The 13,997-nt window shown below is 44.6% G+C and overlaps 1 protein-coding gene across 1 annotated transcript in view; it reads right to left on the reverse strand.

Annotated features, from left to right (window-relative positions):
* Positions 1–13,997, reverse strand: part of necab2 (N-terminal EF-hand calcium binding protein 2) — a 94,943-nt gene that overhangs the window by 60,234 nt on the left and 20,712 nt on the right. The window contains exons 3-5 of the mRNA XM_034535588.1: positions 3,283–3,391; positions 871–896; positions 546–643 (exon numbers count right to left, since the gene is read on the reverse strand). Coding sequence (XP_034391479.1) covers positions 546–643; positions 871–896; positions 3,283–3,391 — 233 coding nt within the window. The remainder of the gene's footprint in view (positions 1–545; positions 644–870; positions 897–3,282; positions 3,392–13,997) is intronic.

Raw genomic sequence — 13,997 nt, forward strand, 5'->3', positions numbered from 1 at the left:
TAACATGGACATGGAGAGTGGATGTGGACCAGCTGTTATATATATGTAACACATGGGGAAAACTATGATAACACATAAGTGCTTTCTAGCTGTCTGCCACAAACACACACACACACACTTACACACACACAAAGACATTAGTTTTTTGCAAGAACACACAGTACTGCTCACGAGTGCAGTAAAATGAAGTTGGATTACAAGCCAACTATATTAAAAGGCAAATGTGATTTAAACCAAAGCTAAAAAAATGCATATGCCCTTAATAGAACAAAAAATTGCAATGATTGATTAAAAAATGAGCATACTGCATCATCACTTTTTGAGTTGAACCTTTTTCTCCATTAGACTTCCATGAAACTAGCCCCAGAAGTGACATCAAATAATGATTTGTATGCAGTGTGTTGGAGTGAAAATGCATCAGATGACATCGGTAATGAAAGCAGCGATTATTCCACTGTCTCTCTCTCTCACACACACACACACACGCATGCACGCACACGCACACACACACACACACACACACACACACACACAGACACTCTTACCTTCTTGGTGAAGTCCATGGCTTTGAGGATGGAAAGGTTGAGTGTTTCCAGCGAGGCCAGAACTCCCTCATAGTCCCCCATGTGCTTGGCAAAGTAGTCTGTGCACACACAAGCACACGCAAAAAAAGTGGTTAGCCCATTGTGGCTGAATTGATATAATTGATTTTAAAGAAAAATAATTGCATTTCAACTATACTTTTTAAGTACTTTTTAATAATAGATAACAGAGAAAATGAGGGCAGCGGCAGGGAAGTGTGTGTGTGTGTGTGTGCGTGTGTGTGTGTGTGTGTGCGCGTGCGTGTGTGTGTGAGGGCAGTCCACTTACCACAGAGTTCCTTAGTGTCAACATTACTATCACAGCACAGCAGAGGAGCAGCACGGGGCGAGAAAGGGAGGGAGGGAGGGAAGGAAAGTAGGAAGGATGTCAGAAACAGAGGAAAGGCTTTTTTGCATGCAGTCTCAATAACACAAACCACACACACACACCCACACAGACACACACACACACCCACAGATTTGAAATCTAACAGGACTGAATAGAGCCGCTGCCATCATTCATGCTCTGTTCCTCAGGGACTCATTCGGCAACGGGAGAGGAAGAAAGAAGAGGAACAAGACAAAGATGGTTTTGAGATGTAACTGATGTCGGGAAACAGAGGAGGAGACGGGCGGAAAGACTCCATCTGTGCATGTTAATATTATGAATTAGTGTTCAGTAAATGTGGCACATTAATGGAGATACAGTGACTGAGGTTAAAAAGTCAATTTCCATTGCTATGTTTGAAATATATCGTCAAAAGGCCATGGGCATTATGCTTCGTTTTGATTGGATGATCCTTGTTCGGCAGTCTGATTTACTGGCTTGTTGTAATTTCTGAAGCAGCAGATTCAATTAAATGCACAACGTTCTGCCAAAATGAAATCATGGTCCAGCACTGTGACAGATGGGCTTTATAAATATCCACTAATAGTCTAGTTTTACCCACAAGTACATCTGTGTTTTTCTGTTTTTGTTTACTATTGGCATATGTAGTTTAAACTGCATCCCAGGACGTTTTGTTAGTGTCGTAACTCTTCCAACATTTAGTTGGCGAAGATAAAAGTGGCATTATCCAAATGGTGAATCCAGATGTTGCATTTTGACAATGGAAGCAAATCAGTAACTGAAAACCATCAACCAATAGCTCCTTTCCCCTTTCCTACCGCCCTACTTCCCACGGACCGCACCTATACTCAAACGCAGCCTTTATTTTGATCTCAACTTCACGGCTGCAAGTTTTTGGGACAAACTTTCCTTCCAAAAGGTTAAAATATGTTATGGGAATACAGATGTGCAGGGAGGATGTGAAGCCATGAAGGGTTGAAGACAAGGATGTGGAAAGAGAGAGAGGTCGTGGGCCGGCTGAAAGAGAAGAATGGAGGATGGAAACGAAAAAGAGCCGGACAAAAATCTCAGAAACAAAACGGTGCGACGGGGAGAGAAAGCTGGCAGAATGGAGAGAAATCCAGAGAGTGACAGAGACGGATGGACGAATGACTGGAAGCAGGACAGCGCTCAGTCTCTGCCCGCCCCGTCGCTCCTCTCCATCCATCAACTTCCTGCCTCGAAGGGAAACGCTTACGTCGTCGTTTCTCCTTTTTCTCTCCCCAATCAATAACCTTATCTGCTGTCACATGATAGCGCTGAGGCCCGGCGTGCGGCCGCCGAGTCTCACTTAACGGTACCGAGAGGGAACTTTTCTGACTTGCACCCACTGCGGCGAACGAGACCCATAAAGCGTGACTGGCTCCGAGAGGCAAGATGGCGACGGTTGCACGGTCCACCTGCTGCACTGATTTAAAAGACTGAAAACAATGTCCGCTAATGGCTGAGCCTGTCGGAGAATTTATATATTGAGCCTAATTCAATTCTACAACAGCTATAAAGGTCAGCTCTTGTTCTGCTCGGTTTCATTTCCCTTTTTATTTCAAGGCCCTGCGGGTTTCTGAGGTGTGAATTACCAGCGTCCCTCTTTTGATTATCAGATCCCACTGTGTCAGCACACTTCTCCTGATTGCAGGCCGGGTGAGCTGATTGGTTGATTATGAAGGAGACAATAAATTGGTATAATGAAAGCCTATCAAAACACAGTGTCCTGAGGAGCAATTAGACGTACTTTCGGGAGGTTAATGTCCTGGAGACTCGGATGACTGATGAAAAAGCAGATGATGCGAGAAAGGAGGAGAAGGTGAAAGATTGACATTATTCAGTTTTCACTTGTCGTTCTTTATTTCCTCTCAATATTTGTTCATCTTGTTCTCTCCTTTTATCATTTTTTTTTAAATTTCCATTTAGTCAGTTTCATTTTGAAAGGGTCGGTTAAATGTAAAATGCTCTTAATAAAAAGAGCTTTCAGAACGGGATGTGACATTTTCTAGGCGCAGGATAAATTGTGTACATTTTACCTACGCCTGCACACACACACGCACACACACACACACACACACACACACACACAAATCAAAAGTGTGATATTGAGGCTGTGCAGCAGGTCTCTCCTTTTTTTCATAATTGAAAGTGAGACACCTTCAAAAACAAAAGTCACGGTGGAGTGAGCGCATGAAACACCTCGACACACATGTGCACGTACCGTATGCAGATTTATTTCATGCTTATACACAGCCGTCTCTCATGCTGAGTGTGCGCGGACGCACACACACACACACACACACACAGAAGGGCTGTAGTAGTACTGACCTGGTGTTATCAGAGTCGATGGTGTGAAACAGCTTCTCCAGCTCTTCCTCGTTCAGCGTGCCATCGGAGAAGAAAGCCTGGAACTCATCCAGAGACAGCTTACCATCATCTGCAGGAGAGACAAGCACACACACATAACTGTGAAATAGCAGTAGGAAGCAGCCTTCTTTGTGTATGCCAACAAAACAGAAGGTTAGTGAACATTATCATGGGCAGTTTATTTTTGCCTGTACTTCTGTCTCAGTCAAACTTTCCAATTACCTCTCACCTTTACTCAATGCACTCACCACCGTTACAAAATACATCAAACAGACTAGGAGATCATGTGGCCCCTCACCTGTTATTTCATCTATTTCAAGGTTTTCTTTGTGATTTTATTTTTAGCGCGTCTGGGCCTGGCACTGATCTGCATCTCACCCTTTTGGTGGCTTCTATAAAAGAAATCCCTGTGAAAGGTTATTTTTGGGAATTTCTTCCTGATTCGATGTGAGGTCCTGGGACAGGGATGTCGTATGTGTACAGATTGTAAAGCCCTCTGAGGAAAATTTGTAATTTGTGATATTGGGCTATACAAAATAAACTGAATTGAATTGAAAAATCTCAGACCATTTGACCCTTTACTGTCAGACGGAAATACCTGTTCCTCGGTCTGTAACCGAGATAGCACTCTGGTTTCTGAGAGAGCATTACAGCCATCCGCTGTGGGGCAGCAAGCCAGAGGATGTGATAATAAGCGTACAAAGTCTGTACTATATCAAATATATCTATTTATTTTCCATAGAACTTGTTCTAAATTCATTCTTTTGTAGTCATGACTGTGATGAACTATTCGATCTTCATATTTACAGCTTTGCTGTACCGTGCTCCCGTCCTCATAAACCCAAGCGCACACAAATGCTCAGTGTGATCCCGGCCTTCAGTGCTTTCTCAAGCTGCCGTGAAATCAATCCAGCATGCGCCGCAGTCTGCCACCAACCTTTGGCCGTATCCCTGCTGTCTGTCCATCTCTGCACTTTGCTCAGCGCACACAATGCCGATTATGTTTCAAGGCCTTTTGGGAAGCATCGATAACCAGCAAGCTCTGGATTTCTGCTGCCGTTATGCCGACTCAAGTACTACGAGCGCGCTTGTCGCCACGGTCCTGTGTTCAGGGTGCTTCATGTGGCCAAAAGGAATATCCATCTCTGGCGTATTGATTTATGCTTCCTAAAGACTGGAACACTGGAGAATGATACCTGTATTCTTGTTTCTTTCTTTTTACTTCATTATAATTAGAAACAATGTTCATGTTTGAAGCCCAAAATCTCTGGTTGACAGTTCTCTAGTTCTCTGTTTGCAGCTATGACCACAGTCGTCCACAGTGATGTCACGGTGTACATCACTGTGGACGAGAAGTTAAAACACGACAGGTCAACAAGACTTTTTGAGGTGAGTGTTACTCAGTTTGCCCCGAAATCAAAAATACATCTGATATTCTTTATATTATCCATAGCGCTATTAATCAGTCCAGATTGTTTTGGTGTGAGCTGCTGAGTGTTGGATGTAGAGCTGTCTGCCTTCTCTCCGATATAATGGAACCATGAGGCCAGGGACGGACTGGCCATCAGGCCGACTACATTCTATGCTTCACAGAACACATTAAATTTACTGTAATACCTAAAATCACTGACTGACAGTTATACTACTCCTGGCGACCTGTATTCACACTCACGGTTTGGATGTTGCTTGGAATGTTCAGGTTAGCTGGCCAATCACAGGGAAGAGGTGTGCTGGTTGGGAGGGTTGAGCCCTGTGATTGGGGGAGTAGGGTGGTAGGCAGGAGGTGTACCGACGAAGTGACTATTTTGTGTTTTTCCCCAAGTCCCGCCCCTGCATGAGGTACTCGGCGTGTGGCGCTCAAAGTGGTACAAATATACATTTGAAAAACTCACCAGCTTTCTTCCAAAAATCACGACCCGGTTGCTCAAGATAAACGACAGACCTTGCTGTGAGCAGCTTGATCTCGTCGGAACTATTTTCTTTCTATTGAACTGCACACACCAACCGTATCACCGCACAGGAGGAAAGAGCTGTACCATTAGCTAGCTCGATTATGTTGAGGAATAGGGTCATAGGCATCAGGTCTAATGTGGAGATCGTAGATGGAGTTGCCTAAACTGATATTACTCAGAGCTGTGGGAGCACACAGTAGGACCTCGGGATGACCAGATATGACATACTTTATCATCGGGAACAGTTTTTTTTTTTCTGCATCTAGAGCCAACCAATACCGTGGAGCCCTTTCATAACCAATCCAACAACCAACCAACCTAACCAAAGCAGGGTGAGTGTTTCTGCGGTATGGGTGGTGGCGCTGCAAGCAGGGAGTGGCCGGCCACGGCTTTCACCCCCATCCTGCTCGCCTCGGCTTGCTAGAATGCCTGACTGTCTCACCACATGATGCAGAGCTAGATATCAAATATTAATTCCTCGCCCTCAAAGTGTGTGTGTCCTTGAGTGTGGCTGACTGGATGCAGCAGGTTGAGCTGTGGGACCACTGCAGAGCGCACGGGAAACCACGGGGGGGCCGGAGGACTGCAGTCCCACAAGAGGGGGTTGCATTCAAACCGGCTGCTCTCGAGTCTGCCTCGTCGAGTCCCTCCGCTGGTTCTTCAGTCACAGGTTTTGGGGCGAGCATATATGTTTGTGAAATCTTATTTTGTTACAGAGCATCTGTTCATTTTATATTGCCCCTTTCCTTTATTCTGCTAATATTCTCATGGTTCTTGCTCCAGAAGAGTGTGTTTGGACCACTGAAGGAGAAAAAATGTGCTTTTCCAAACAGACTAACAAACTGTCAAAAAAAAGAAAATCTTCCAGGAACTCCACAACCATAGCCAGCCATGCTCTGTCTGGCCCTCATCTCCACCTCGCTTCACACCCGTCTCCCTATTAGTCCCACCACATCTTTGTATCCCTCCTCTCTCTTCCAGCTCCTTGTTAGACATACACACAAAGCGCGGCACACACTCTCCGATGTTGTGCCATGTTGGTTCCCGCTGTAGTGCCAGGTAAGCATAAACTTTCTGCCCGACAGAAGGCGCGTTTGTTTGAGGCAGACTTTTGAAAAAAGTGTTTCACTGCTCTCCCTGCCTGCCCAAGCTTGGCCGTTTATCCGGACTCTAAGGCCATGACTATTTCTAACCTGCTCCTCTCTGGCGCAGCAGTGAGGCAGCAAGCCGAGGCACTGGTATTTAATTCAGCAGTGACCCAATTTACTGCGTGCAGACAGCTAGCCTGGTTATACCCTCGTAGGAATTCTCCAGTAACACACCAGAAATGCAGCAACACACACATACACACACACACACACACACACACACACACAGACACCACTCGAGCAAGGCAGATAGCTAGCCGTGAACATTCCTGCCATACACACCCATTATAAACTCTGAAACTGTCCCAACATTTTCCTAAACTTGAACAATGATTACATGACACAGACGAAGAACATAATCAGGATTGAAAGGGAAGTGTTTGCTGGGGAGCAGATTAAAGCTTTAACAGGAAGGAACTGATGATGCGACAGGTGCCGGAGATGACGTGGAGATGAGGCCAGGTGCCGGAAATGACGTGTGCACACACACACACACACACACACAACTGAGGTCCTCGATCCGACACAATGTCCTGGGGAATGACGTGGAGTCGGAAGACATGGAGGACCATGCTAACCCTGTTTTCTAAAGCATTAAAAAACTACAGCTTTTATAATCACTGACCTGAACAACTAATAGTCTAATGTGTCACACGTTATGGTGCTACTGAAGATCATACGTAGAACATTTCTGCTGCATCCCATTAAGTTAGGGCCCCAAGTTCACCCCTGCACCTACTTTAAGAAAACCCCAATATAATTAAAGCAACAACAACCCTGACAACCGCTCTCCTCGCTAACCTTATGAATTGGCAATGAGAGGAGGTGATGCAACATCCGAACGCATCCTGTTCCTCTGCGACAGAGACGCTGTAGATCTGCTCTATTGGCTGAAATCAGCCTTATTTTACTGTCCACAACAGGCCATGGAGGGAAATAATTTTCATGCAACGGAAATGACCCAAACTCAAAACATGTCCTCGAAAACATCAGGGAGGAGATGAGCAGGAACTGTATGAACTCTGTATCCAGAACTCTTGTACAGATTGTAAAGCCCTCTGAGGAAAATTTGTAATTTTTTTGATATTGGGCTATACAAAATAAACTGAATTGAAATTGAATAGAATGTCAGAGGCCACAGTTACACAGTGGTGGAGAGTAAACAAGAACATAGGTTTGGGGGACACGTCAGAGAAATATCCAACCAGTCAACTGGTGATGTGCTTATTCAATCGCCAATAGCCAATATATTTGTTCAATTGCCATAGTCTAGTACATTTGCTCAAGTAGTGTACTTAAATACAAATTTGAGGTACATCAGTATTTTCATTCGATGAAACTTTATATTCCTGCGCATCAACTTTTGAAGGTGCAACAAGCGCTTAACATGGAGTTAAAGCACCTCTCAAAAAGTCAGTTAACCGTAGCTCTATTTCTTTCGCCAATATTTTTTGAGAGGAAGGATGACTTGATGAACAGATACTGTGAATGGTGGGACTGTCGTGTAAGAAATGTGTCTCTAGCAACGATTTAGAAATCAGGTACGACTGTCTGTGAACAGACTTTTTGGAGGGAAAGATATAATGGAGCTCTAGCGCAAGTTCAGACAGGAAGACCATACCCCTCAGCCCGCCATCTATTCCTGCCAATCATTCCTTACACATGCTCACTCATTGTTTACTTGCTGTCATTGTTCTGCACCGTCAATCATGACACCAGCTGCGCAGATCAGCTGATCCCCTCTATCCAATAAGCACACGGAAACAATGCCACGGTTAGCCAATCATCTTGGTGCTGTCTCGTTTAAATATGACTGTCTCTCTACCTTCAGTTCTTTCATGCTGCTGTTACGCGCCCCTCCACTTCCCCATCTCCGCCCAGTCTCCACGGATCCATCAGCTTCATCAACTCATCATTCTATCAGCTTATCACCACCAGGTCCGGACTCCACGGGGGGATCTATCTCGTTGCTGATCGGGGCAGTCGGCCCTCAATCGCAAATCTTCCCGCAGAGTCCAAGCGCCAAAGACTCCGAGACTTCATCATTTCATATCATCTGTTAACAATAAACATGCATCCTTTCTTTATCTAACTGGTCTCTCCCTGATTGAAATGGAGTCGGATGGGGCAGAGAGGTGGACTTGCTCCCTCGTTAAGGCTTCTCTTGACAAATGTGGGAAACATTGTGGATTCTATCGCATGTGAGGACGAGCACAAGATTCCCTACGTTTTGATCCATCAATGGTGTATAATGAGTGAAAATTGTGAGACTTGTGGCAAAAATACGTTTTATCTTTTTAGGACTTTTGGTTGCTCCCTCTCACTCTAGCGGTTGGCTCTCTCACTCTAGATCTGAACATTCCGTGCCATCCACACCCATTATAAACTCTGAAACAGCCCGGAAAGATTCCATCTAAACTGAAAAAAATGTCCAATTGGGCAAATAAGCTCCATCCTTTTGTTAACGTTTTAAACTTTAAATTATTTCTCTACCTTAACGCATGGCGAGTCACTGTGGGCACAAAGATTAGCGTTGATTAGCTTTTTCTCTTCCGAAACCCCATTCAAGTGAATGGGACAATTTCTCGCCGTTTTCTCGCCGAAGCAGCCAGGCTCTATGAACCTGGCTGCTTCGCATAGCCACACCGAATTAATGAAATCACACACACACTCTCGCACAGACCTACATGGACAGCGGGTACTGTGTACTGAAGGGCTTAGCTAGAGAAGCTACCAGCTGTCTTCTGCCTTTGTTGCTCTTCTTGTTCCCTCTTCGAAGTTTGTTTTCGTTGTCACATTTACCCACTTTCACAGACAACCTATTGGTATGCAGCCTGCTGCGTTGTTTTACATTCCATGTAATATACTCATGCAAATCTGTGCCGCGATTTATTCAGATCTGCTCGTCAGCTGGGGATTGTCTGATTAAACCATAAATGAATGATTGAAAAATTACCACCCACCTCACAGAAGAGTGGATTCTGGGTGTGAAAAAAAGCAAAAACAAATCTTGCCTCCATATCCTGCAGATTGAATGAAAGCCTGCTTCATTTCCCCCTAATGCCAAATCATTATAACGCCCAGAGAAGGAGTCATAAACAGCATGGCATTTTCAGGCCTTTTCTTTCATCAGAGTTATTCAATTTTTAAAAGATGGGAAATCAGGTGACTGAATTACTCCTTGTTCAGCCGATCATGGATCGCATCGACATAACTGAGATGCGCCGCAAGTCACAGGGTGTGAAAAGGCCATCCGCAATTGATTCAAGACCGATTCAGGTTTGATTTCTTGCTTGCCGATTTAAATTCCTCTTTATATAATTGTATTTTGCAAAGCAAAGATCCAGCGTCAAAAAGTCACTGGAAAATAAAGAAGTCTGTCTTTGCTCTGATGCCTCACTTTGTGTTTGCTGATGTTTCAATAAGGATAGATGATCCGATTTGACACAAGGAGATTCATTGATTCATTCTTCTTTTAAATATTACTTATATCACATCACATTCACTATGCCAATGCACCATGAACTAGACTGTGAATTCCTTCTGTTCCAGTAAGGCCGTAAACACGTTTGTGGGCTGTGGCATCACATGCCGCGATCATTGAGACAAACGATACACTGACTGTTGACCTTGATGACCTATGGTTAGTTTAGCTTAGCATCTGAAAGCTAGTAATGTGGAGCCGACGTTCCAAATAAACTATATCAACATTACAGATGGTAACTTGATTCTAAATATGATAAATATGATAAATATGATTGTAACGTAATCTCACAGCACTGGTTTGGCCGAGGCACAGGATGCTGAGTGCAGTTCACTTCACAGCCACCAGTGGCATTAATGTGAAATGAAATTCCACATAGTACCTTTAAGTAATACGATTTGGGATTCGGGATTGGAAAGGACTCAAACTTGATGAAAATGAAAAGTACACATGTTTTCAATGGGTCCATCACACTATCACAGACCCTTAGATTTTTTGAAGCCCACATCTCTTGTGGGCTTCAAAATTGTGTAGTTTATATTCGTAGTTTATACTCGCTGGAGTGGAGCCGGCGCTGTGCGCTACTTTATTCTCCCGAAATGCCAGAGGGCGTACAAACAAAATGAACTGTGAAAAAGACAACGACAGTAACCCATAGATTTGCCCATAGACTGTAGATTCAACCAGCAAAAAGCCTTTAATGCTATTTGCCAAATAACCTCCACAATTCCGAGGAGGGATTGTAATTATCTGTAAACTTACAAACCCTGTAAAGAAACAAGTGTAATGCATTATGAAGAAACAAAGGTGATTTGGCTGGAAGAATATATACTCAAATGAAGATTTTTCTTGTTCCTAAAGCTATTAAAAGTGAATTGTGCTTCTTTGTATAATCCGTAGACATGTAAATAGTGTTTCTATCAATGATCTACTACGTGATTACTTCATTTCCCTAAACGAAGTTCAACCCATCACTGGGAGGGAAACTAATCCCTTTCTCTGGAACACTGCCAGCATTTCTGCATCAACGAGTGGAGCCTCTGTTCCACGAGTGCAGAGGGAGGCCAAGTCTTCTGGACCATCAGGATGGTATGAAAGGGTCGAGGGTGAACACTCTGGGGTGGAGACGTCCGGATTTACGACGCAAGATATTCACTAATACAGCACTTGATTGCTTAGTGTGTGTGTGTGTGTGTGTGTGTATGTGTGTGTGTGTGCGTGTGTGTGTGAGGGGACGGTCGGAGCAGTGGACCCACTGCGCTAACTGCTCACTCTTTTCTCAGCGCAGACTAAAGAGCAATTAGCGCTTCCTTCTTCCTGCTGGGCTCCACATCCGGCACACCGCAATGAGGAGGAAGAAAGACAGAGTGTGCCTTGCCTTTCCTACGCGTCTAAGAGACACACAGCCACACACACACGCACGCCTGCCTCCACGTGTTTTTTTAATTTTTTTACATCAATTTAATCATGTTTGTTGCTCAGGAAGTTATTTGCTCTTGCTTTCCAGTCTCTCCTCAGCGTCTGTCTTTTGGGGGGGGGGGGGGGGGGGGGGGGCACTACATGATGGGTTGTCATAGCAACAAGAAGAGGGGATTTGACCCTGCTTTCAGGCTCAGAATTTCCCCATCTCTTTCTCCCTGTTTACACCATTAAAACACACACACACACACACACACACTTTCTCCGTTTCATGGTTTCTCTTTTTTTTCAGCCCTTTTCCCTCAGTCATTTCTCTCCTACTTTCTTATCTTCTTCTACTTCTGCCACACTAACACCGTCCAATCCTCTTGTTTAAGTATTTCTTATCTTTCCTGTGTGTGTGTGTGTGAGTGTGCGTGTGTGTGTGTGTGTGTGTGTGTGTGTGGCTGCCAATGAGTCGTTTCATCTGATAGATGAGGAACAGGAGTGATTCTCACTGAGCTGTCGGCTCTTGTCCCTTCTCCCTATCCATCACTACAGCCCACATGGACCACACACACACACACACACACACACGACTTGGCATCTCACTAAGCACTCCCTCAGGAAGCATTGTCAAAAAAGGCAGTAAGCAGTGTCTTACTTTCCAACCAATCAGTTCCCTCTGCGGTTGACAGGGACGTCTTGATGGCTCTGCTGAAGTGTCCTTGAGCAAGACACTGGATTAAAGTATCACACCGTCATCACCTGGCAACACCGTCCGATTAAGTGCCAAAAAAAAAGCCAAAAACTTTACGACAACTTCATCTATGATTTTAGTACAGATGTCCGTTTAAAGAGCCAAATGTCGCCGCCCCCCCTCCCCTTTCTCCCAACTAACCTGCTCAGCTCCTCGTGGATCACGGGAGGAACCCTAGACCACAGCTTGTTTGGGCCCCCTCTACAAACACTCTAAAAAACTCTGCACAAAAAGCCATCGCATTTTCATAATTAAAAAAAATATATACGATTTACTGCACTTTACTCAGGATTCTTGGATCCATTTTGAATATTCAAGCCTGATTTATAGGCTCAAATCCACTATGTGGACTATGTGGAATATTGTACTCAATTCTATCAGATTCTCAGGTATATAGTCCATACAAGACTGTACAACGCCATTACGTCTCATCACATTTGGACAATCAGCTTTCTCTGTGAAAGCTGCAATTCAGTGGAAGGGGAGGCCTGACGATGTGAAGAGCTGCAGCTCTATGAGCACTTCGATGTGTTAAAAGTGTGTTAAAAGCTGCTCAGCTCTGTACTCAGTGACCTTGAACTCTATCTCATGGTCTCCATGGCTCATGTCGAGAATACAGTCCCATTGTGTGTAGCTTTGTATTGTGCGTCTTGATAACTGTGTCTTTCCTCTGTACAGTTTGTCATTGGGTTCTCTTTGTGTTGAACTGTCAAAGGTCTACAGACGGGAATTAGCGTAAAACTAATTGGTACGGTGCATCTAATGGTGACATTTATGTTTTAAACTGTACGTGAAGAAGATTATTTCATTACTCAAACTGGGTCATCCACTCCACCACACTCACAGGAGTCAACAGTGAACACAATACTTATTTTTTTTAAACCTGCCGTGATCATGGATACATTCATCCGTAACCTTGTGAAAAGTCTTAAAATGAAATTTAAATACAATTTGAACCAAACAATTCAAATGGTCTATTTCTTTTAGAAGGCAATTTCTTATTTTGAGCCCATTGCGTCATAACCTTGACAACAAAGGAACAAATCAATGATTTGGTTTTGGAGGTTACACGCTTGATTGACTCAGTGACCTTTAACTGTTGCCGCTAACATCTCAAGAGGAAAACACAATGTTGCTATCAATGGAGAGAGATGCATTATGGGAAGCGCAGGTCGGATGCTGAACTGGGACGTAATGGTCCACCGGGACGCAACGGTCCACCGGGACGCAACGGTCCACTGGGACGTAAAGGGCCACTGGGAGGCAAAGGGCCACCGATACGTAACGGGCCACTGGAAGGCAAAGGGCCACCGATACGTAACGGGCCACTGGAAGGTAAAGGGCCACTGGGAGGCAAAGGGCCACTGGGAGGTAAAGGGCCACCGATACGTAACGGGCCACTGGGAGGCAAAGGGCCACCGATACGTAACGGGCCACTGGAAGGCAAAGGGCCACCGATACGTAACGGGCCACTGGAAGGTAAAGGGCCACTGGGAGGCAAAGGGCCACTGGGAGGTAAAGGGCCACCGATACGTAACGGGCCACTGGAAGGTAAAGGGCCACTGGGAGGCAAAGGGCCACTGGGAGGTAAAGGGCCACCGGGATGAAGACTTAAGAACTGTCTGCTGAAGAAAACACTGCATTGACGAGAATGTCCGATTCAAAAGACCGGCATTAACCACCCTGAAAAGGATCACGTGACTTTGGTTGGTTCTTGCATTTAAAAAAGGTTTTCTGTGAAATTATGCATCCATCTGCCTCTTCCAATTGATAGTCATACTGTACTGAAATGAATGAAAACCTGGAAAAATCAATAGTAGTCTACAAAAATGTCTATACACTACAGCAAATATGCTGCTCCACATTGCGGGCCCCTTACAAGAGCTCAACAGCAACTCTATAATCTCGGTTCCAAGGCCCCTGACCATCACCAC

The sequence above is a fragment of the Cyclopterus lumpus genome, chromosome 6 (genome assembly GCF_009769545.1).
Source record: "Cyclopterus lumpus isolate fCycLum1 chromosome 6, fCycLum1.pri, whole genome shotgun sequence".
Lineage (NCBI taxonomy): Eukaryota > Metazoa > Chordata > Actinopteri > Perciformes > Cyclopteridae > Cyclopterus > Cyclopterus lumpus.